At 33.1% G+C, this 8,052-nt stretch overlaps 1 protein-coding gene across 1 annotated transcript in view; it reads right to left on the bottom strand.

Annotated features, from left to right (window-relative positions):
• The window catches only part of LOC107442265 (uncharacterized), a 19,173-nt gene extending 16,303 nt beyond the window's left edge, over nt 1–2,870 (bottom strand). The window contains exon 1 of the mRNA XM_016055788.3: nt 2,726–2,870. Coding sequence (XP_015911274.2) covers nt 2,726–2,807 — 82 coding nt within the window. The 5' untranslated portion in view covers nt 2,808–2,870. The remainder of the gene's footprint in view (nt 1–2,725) is intronic.
• Nucleotides 2,871–8,052: the final 5,182 nt, after the last annotated feature.

Here is an 8,052-nt window from a genome sequence, read left to right as displayed (position 1 = left end):
CCCGACATAGAGTCGAGTTAACATGTCTTATATACTAGTGAATTGTAGTTGTAATTTTGTAGTGGTAGATACGCTACAGTACTCCCCCACTAGAATTATATCTGTGATAGAATTCGATGAACGAATACCACTAGTTGATTCATTGCTGTTTTGTGAGAAGCCGGGAGAGCTGTATTAAAATCACCGTATTTTTTGAGTGCTGAATGTGAGAGGTGTATTAACTTCACGGTCGTAGTCGCTCCTCTGTTGCCGTTAGCTGTCCAGTAATCACAAGTATGCAAGCCGACGTTGTGCATGATCGAGACGAGACTGAGTAGCAACAGTGCGAGGAGGTGGATAATGTCACAGTCACAAGTCAACTGTTCAATGTGGACCATCCATCGAAGTAGGCGTGTTCAGATCGAAGTTGGCGTTACTGCCAAGGTTGGCGTGTTCACATCACGTTCGGGTAACCAATGTGGGGTTTGTAGTTATCGACAATGTCAACCTTCATCTATGAAAAGGAACCCCAACATAGAATCGAGTTAACATGTCTTATATGCTAGGGAATTGGAACTGTATTTTTGTAGTGTTGGATACACTACAAATCTAATGTTAATTTTGCTGTATCAAATTAATTAGTATGACTTCTATAAGGTAAGTTCATGCTGATTTTGCTTTACCATTGAATAAAATGGGAATACGTATGTAAATCAGTTTATCACGTGGTTGAAAAATCTTTCGGTTGAGGGTATGAATATCAGTCCTTATAAAAGCAGATCTATCACGTAGTTTTATCAATCGTAATTCAAACAGTAGCGAAGATAAACAGCTTCAAAGGAGCTCGTTCGGTCTTGTTTACTTTACGTCTTCAAAGTGGGCTTATCAGCAGCAGCAAGTCGCCGATTAAGTGAATCATTTCCAAACATTGGTTGCCATTTCAGAATACCGTCCATCACAGTGCAAGACTACCTGAGTACCCATACAAAATATGTTATGTCTGGTGGACTAAATGTCAAGTGGTTCACTATGAGCTGCTAGCATCGGGCAGAACAGTCACTTCCAATTCCATCCTGTATTCGTGGCAATTGTAACTTATGAAACAGGTATTGCAATAAAATTAACCAGCATTGGTGAATCACAAAGTTGCACTCGTCTTGCATGTAAAGTCGCGGGTGGACAGGAACACCAGACAGCTACTTCGTTGGGAGACCTCGTGACATCCTCCTGACTCTCCTGAACTGCAAAATTAGATTACCACCTCTTCTACTGCCTGGATAATCATCTTCGTGGAAAATCCTCCACCAATGAAGCAGACTTGTTGCGATGAAGTGCCTGCATCGCAACAAGTGAAGCGTCTGCATTGCAATGAAGCGCCGAAAACCCATAAGTTTTACCTCAATGAGATTGCACAGCTGGAGACTCATGGGCAGAATGTGTTTCCCCGATGGCTATTACTTTAAACAATAGGTTACGCTTTCTGAAAATCATTTTCTTTTAGGCATTTAAAAACGGCGAGAACTTCATTGGTTACCTTGTACTATTTGATTAGTCATAAGATGCTTGGCAATAATGTTTCATTACGTGTTCATTTTTCCTAAAGGGATAAAATGACACTAGTGCTGTCAATGTTGTGTTTTTAGTCAAAGAGATCAAGTTAAGAAGAATCATGATTATATTTGTTGAAGCATCGTGCAACTTAATTGCATCTTATAAGAGAGTTCCGCGAATAGAAATGCTGTGAATAAGTTGAAAGTAATGCCGATTCTTTTGATAAATATAAATACTGTAAATTTTGGCAATTCATACTTAAAAGATGGTTTTGTAGTACTGCGATAAATTTAAATTATTTTCATCTGTAATGTATCAAAATGTGTTTTTTTCTTCAGCTTTTGCAGTCATAGTTAATTTTGCACATCGACAGAAAGATTAAAAGTTAATTAATTAGATTAAAATTTATTAATTAACAATTAATTAATTAGCATTTAAAAATTAGATTTGTTTACATTTTTCGTCATGTAAGAATCAACTTTCTGATTTTTTAAACGGTTTTCTTAGACTATTTAATAGCACTCAACATATTTTGAACATAACATTAGAAAATGACGGAAAATAAAATTTTTAGGTAAAAGTGTACGATAAGGTGCCCCTTTTATTTTGGTAATTATTTATGTTCATGCAGAAAACTGGGAAAATGACTTAAAAGTGAGATTTTCTTAAAAAAATGTGATAAAAATTAATTATAATGGAAATAAAATAATAATATTAATAATAATAAATAAAAGATATCAAAAACATTATTCAGCGCCAAATCTGAGAGTGCACTATATTCTGCATTTTTACCAGTTAACCATTTTTTTCTAAATACCCTTAATCATTAAGAAAATTTAAAAAAAAGAAGAGAAAAATAAATAAAAAGCAATAAAATAAAAACCGTTGTTTAATATTTTTGAAGGCAAATATACCAGTGAATATAATATCATATAACAGCAAAGTTTAAGTGACTTCAAGTTTATTAACAATCTCAACAAGAATGATATATTTTAATATAGAATAGATATAATTTTAACATTTAACACCTTCTTAATAGCTTTCGCAATGCTCTAAACGATTTTTTTTACAAATTAAGAGTTAGTTCACGCATCACGAAAGTAATTGAATCAGCTTAATTTCGAACTATCGGTCCACCGCTTGAAATATGAAGATAATACAGATATCGCGTAACTTTGAAATAAATTTGCCTTACCTCTATTTGGAAAGCGTGATCCAATTGCAGCTGAAAACATGCTTATAACGAAAGAAATACATAGGTAATATGTCAGCAACATTCTAGAGTAGCAATTTTTTGAAAAAATAATAATAATGGCGATTTGAATGCTGATTTAGCAACATTAGTGAACATTTAATTTCTATTGAAACAAATTGTACAAATCCTGCTTAAACCAACCATACATTTTTATTAGAAAGCAGAAATTCAGAAAAATAGGACTAATGGATTTGATATAAAAGGAATGATTTTCGTGAAGAATGGAGCATTAAAATAAAACAAAAAATCAGTAATGGGAAATTTTAGTACAATCGCGTGATTTTTTTTGGATAGTATTTTTATAAATGCTGGAAGGATAAAATTAAAGGAAGAACAACTATGGCGCCATCACGGTTCTCTTCATTAAGTTTCATCTCGCCCAACGGGCTGCAACCCCATCTAGAAACTAAAAAGAAATGGCTAGTTGATACTGTGCATTAGAATAATTAATGCTCCACAGTTTAAAATTTAGTGCCTCTGGCATATTTTTGTTTACTCCTTTATGTAGTTTAAAAGTTGAGCTTTCTTTATTTTTGCAAAAATTATTGAATTAAGATGTGTAGTTGGAATTTACGTTAGTATTTTGAATTTTTTTTCACTTTGTGCATTACGTATTTTCTAATCAATTCAAGTCTTTCATTTTAGATTTTAGCTCTGTGGTATAGTTACCACTACGATTATTAAACATCAATTCACTAGTATATATTAGACATGCTAACTTGATTCAATCTTGAGGTACCTTTTGATAGATGAAGGTTGGCATTGTTTTACGGTCTTTCCCCACATCACGTCCGGGTCACCAATATGGGGAAAGACCGTTAGACAATGCCAACCTTCATCTATCAAAAGGTACCTCAAGATTGAATCAAGTTAGCATGTCTAATATATACTAGTGAATTGATGTTTAATAATCGTAGTGGTAGTTACGCCAGAGTTCCATTATTAGTTAAAGGTCTTTCTATCACAGTTTTATTTACTCTTTCTTATTTTCATTCTGTCATGTGATAAATTTTGATTTAAACAGAGAAAAAAATCTAAATTAAAGAAGCGTTTTCGTATTAATTCTTCTATAAGTTTAAAAGAATTAATGGTGGATGTAATTCGCTGAAAATATGAAATTTATTCAACTCTGAAATAAATTTAAAAAGAAATGGTGGTGAGAAATGAATCGAAATTTACTTTACAAACAATTCTTTTGTTTTCATCAACAATCGACATCATTGAAGAATTTATGTAGTTTATTTCACAGAACTAAAATAAAACAAACAAACAAAAGATTACAAAGAACTTCATAAATGCCATTAAAAATAATAAAAGAAAGCGATTAACTTATGATTTTGGATAGTAGTTAAGTTTTTTACTGCTACGTGGCGGTGAAATAGTTTGGGTGACTAAGGAAGTATTCCTTGGATGTCAAAAATATGAACCACGATTTGAAAAAAAGTGAAAAAAACGGAGTGAGAAAAAATTTAATGTTTCTGGCATTCTGCTCAGGAAATGATGCTTATTCGCCCTAAGTTTTAAAGTCTCTTACAAAGTTAATAAGATATGAGGTTGATAATTTTATATTATAATCGGCGTAGAAAAGCCGACCAAATTCTGAGTTTACGAAAATCATTGTTTAACTGAGCGATACTGATAATTGAGGAAAAACTTTAAAAGAATATTTTTAAAAGTAATCATCATTTGCAGCAACAGTGGCAGATTATTTACAAAATTAAGAGACGTCTGTGCAAATATTTCATATATATATATATATATATATATATATATAATATTTACTTTTCATTACTTTAACACAACTGCTGTTCAGTTAGTTCAAATCCTCATTCGCANCCCCCTGCTCGCTACAGCTCGCCAACCCCCGATAATTGCTACGCAACTACATTTTCGTTCTCTTCGCGAACAAACTTAAAGTCGTTTTCCTGGAGATTAGCTGGCAATTTTTCTGCACCAACATCACTTAGAGAGAATATGATAAGATTGTAAAATGTCAGAGGAACTTAGTATCACCATTATAAACTTATATAAAGCAATTTCAATACAAACAATATTGTAAACTTATATAAGGCGAGAAGCAATATTATTTAACACATTACTATAGGGCATTAGCCGGAGATTAATCTCTGTATCCGAAGCACGCGTGGTAGAGCCTAACTCAAATCATTGTTGATCTTATAGGATGCCGGACGCTCCCTATATGGTGCCTTATCTCCTCCCCCCCCCCAGTAACTTAAATTTTAAACTAAAAACAATTAAAACCTGATGAAAAAAACTTCACAAAAATTACAAACAAATTAAAACATGCAATATTAATAAGTTGATTCTAAGTAATATTTCAAAAGCAAATACCATTGCAAGTAATTGCTGAATTAACTTCGATACTTTCAACTGACAAAGTACACCAAGGTATTCGTTTTCATTTAAACGTCTTGACTTTTCAACGTTTCTTCGCCGTGCATTCCTCCGTCACGTATTGATAGCGTACGATTATTTTCCAGTTAATTTTGTGCAGCTAAATCATGGTAAGCTCTATGCCGCTGTTGATATCGCCTAAGATATTCACGGCGATCCATTTTTTATAAAAGATATAAGTATTTTAAAGTAAACTTCGTTCAATATATTTTGATAATTTGGAATGCAAATAGTTTTTTGAGAGAGTGTTGATTCGTGCTTCCAATAACTCTACCCGATTTATCAAAGCTATTAAAATATATTGGAATTCTAAAATAAATAACTGCGTTCTGTTCTATCAAAGCAAACATTTTATTATAAAACTTTAGAACAACAATCTTTTTACATTGCCACTCAAAATTATTAATAAACACTGGATAATATTGCGTTAATGACACTTTTATCTAATGACGTCATTAACAATCGTTTGCATAAAGTAGAGCCTTAGCATAAAGTTTAGTTCATAATAATCATATATAATCGTTTGCATAAATAATCGTTCGGTCTTCTTATAGCTTTACGTAACAAGTGTGAGATTTTTTTTTTTTTTTTTTTTTTTCTTTTCTTGGAATGGCGATGTTATAATTTTGTTGTTGAGTTAATAAATCTTCCTTTTTATAAACGTAATAGTAGAGTTTTCTTAATTATTTGATTCGAAGTCTTCTGAGTTTTATTTGAGGTCAGTTTGTATGTTGTATTTTTTGACAGCATTATTAAAAATTATTACCTTTTCACATACATGCGTTCTCAATTTTGATTGGCTGTTTTGTGCGTTACTAACCAGAAGTCTTCTGTGATTGGCTATGTGTTATCATTCCATTCTCTTCTTATATGTAAAGAGATATACATGTATATACTCTATAACAAAAAAATCGACGCACCGAGAAGGAGTTATCCGATTGAAACGAAAACTGGTGGATAGGAAGACAGTGTACAGAATAGTAAATGATTGAAATTTCAGAACAGTTGAATAATTACTTGCAAAGTTACAGTAACAAGTTCAATAAGGTGTTGACCCGCCTCTAGCCTGGATACAAGCTGCCACACGGCGTGGCATAGACCGATAAAGCTCCCGGATGGTCTCTTGCGGTATTTCCTGCCAAATTCGATCCAATTGTCGAACGAGGTCATCAAGATTCCGTGCCAGATGCAATCGCCTTCCCATCATATCCCAGACATGCTCGATGGGAGAAAGATCTGGTGATCTGGCAGGCCAAGGAAGAGTTTGACAAGCTTGCAGACAGTTCTCAGCAACACGTGCCGTATGTGGTCTGGCATTGTCCTGCTGAAAAACCAGCCCAGGGCACTGCAAAAGGAACGGTAGCAAAACAGGTCTTAGGATGTCGTCGACGTACAGCTACGCAGTAAGTATACCTCTAATGACGACCAAAGTGGTCCGGCTGTCAAAGGAAATGGTTCCAGACCATAATGCCTTGTTGAGGGCCGGTGTGGCGTGCAATAGTGAAGGCAGGATCCCCCCTCTGCAGTGTGAGTCTCAAAACACGTCTTCGATAATCGTCAGGACACAGTTGGAAGCGGGATTCGTCGCTAAAGACTATACGTCCCCAGTCGGCATCATTCCAGCTTGATCTGTTCGAAACATTGCTTCTTGGTGCATCGATTTTTTTTTGTTTTTGAGTGTACATATATATAGAGTCGATGTATATAGACATCGATTTGAGTGTATATANATATATAGTAATAAGTGTATAAGTATATAAGTATATAAGTAGTAATAAGTGTTATAACTTATCAGCTACCAACAAGATCATAAGATGTGTTGGATTTCATTATATCAACGTAGTGAACAGCAAAAGATGTAGGCCATGTTGCTATTGGCTGAACCCTATACTATCAATTATAATTTGAGAATGAAAAAATTATTTAAAATATAAAAAGAGAAGTTAAATCCGAACTCAAACCAAAACCCGAATCTATCAATAGGCTCAAATTAGAATTTAAACTAAGAAAAACTTATCGAAATCTGACCGGATAATTATTGAGGAAGATGAGATTTAAAATTTTTTGAACCAATATGATTTCTGGATGAAATTTGAAAGTGTTTCTAATAATGTCCTTTCAAATTCTCTGGAAATAAAAAAGTAGATTTTGATGCTTTTAATATCGTCTTCCTTGTTAATGTTTTGTCAGGTTTCGATAATGATTTTCTTTTTTATTCTTCCTTCTTAATATTAATATATTATCCCTGGTGTGAATATTTTTGCACTTCTTCTTTGACAAGGATTCGAATGATAAAAGCGTTAATTAATGATTAGGCATGAGTCTCTTTTTATTAAAAACCGCCATTTTCGGTGTTTAATTAAAATTACATTTTGTTCTGCTGCTCAAAACCTACCAAAAGATAGTTAATTTAATAGTTAATTAGATGTTAATAGAAGTTCGATAGTTGATTAGATAGCTAATTTAAGAAGTATTAATTATTGAACTTGTTGTAAGAAATTCGGTGGGAGTCACTCTACAAACAACAGAAATGTAACTATAGAATTGAGATTTCGAATGATGAAAGAACCATATTTGTACATGAACTCAACACAAGTGTTTTTTTAAAATTCCTGTTTATCGAAGGTTATTGCAATTCTAAGTGCTTTTTCACAAATTTTTCTCTCCTTTTTTCGCATTAAATTTTGTTTTTGCTGCTCAAAAACTACTAGACTTAAAAGCTTGAAATTAGGATGAGGTATAGAAAAACATATAGAAAGTACGGCGGAAAAAAAAATTAAAGTTTGATAATTAGTTGCATAATTATTAACCGATAAATTTGTAAAATATGTCATGTGAGCCTATCTGCAGTT

The sequence above is a fragment of the Parasteatoda tepidariorum genome, chromosome 7, assembly GCF_043381705.1.
Source record: "Parasteatoda tepidariorum isolate YZ-2023 chromosome 7, CAS_Ptep_4.0, whole genome shotgun sequence".
Classification (NCBI taxonomy): domain Eukaryota; kingdom Metazoa; phylum Arthropoda; class Arachnida; order Araneae; family Theridiidae; genus Parasteatoda; species Parasteatoda tepidariorum.
The sequence above is the reverse complement of the archived record's forward strand: the minus strand, read 5'-3'. Positions and strand labels throughout refer to the sequence as shown.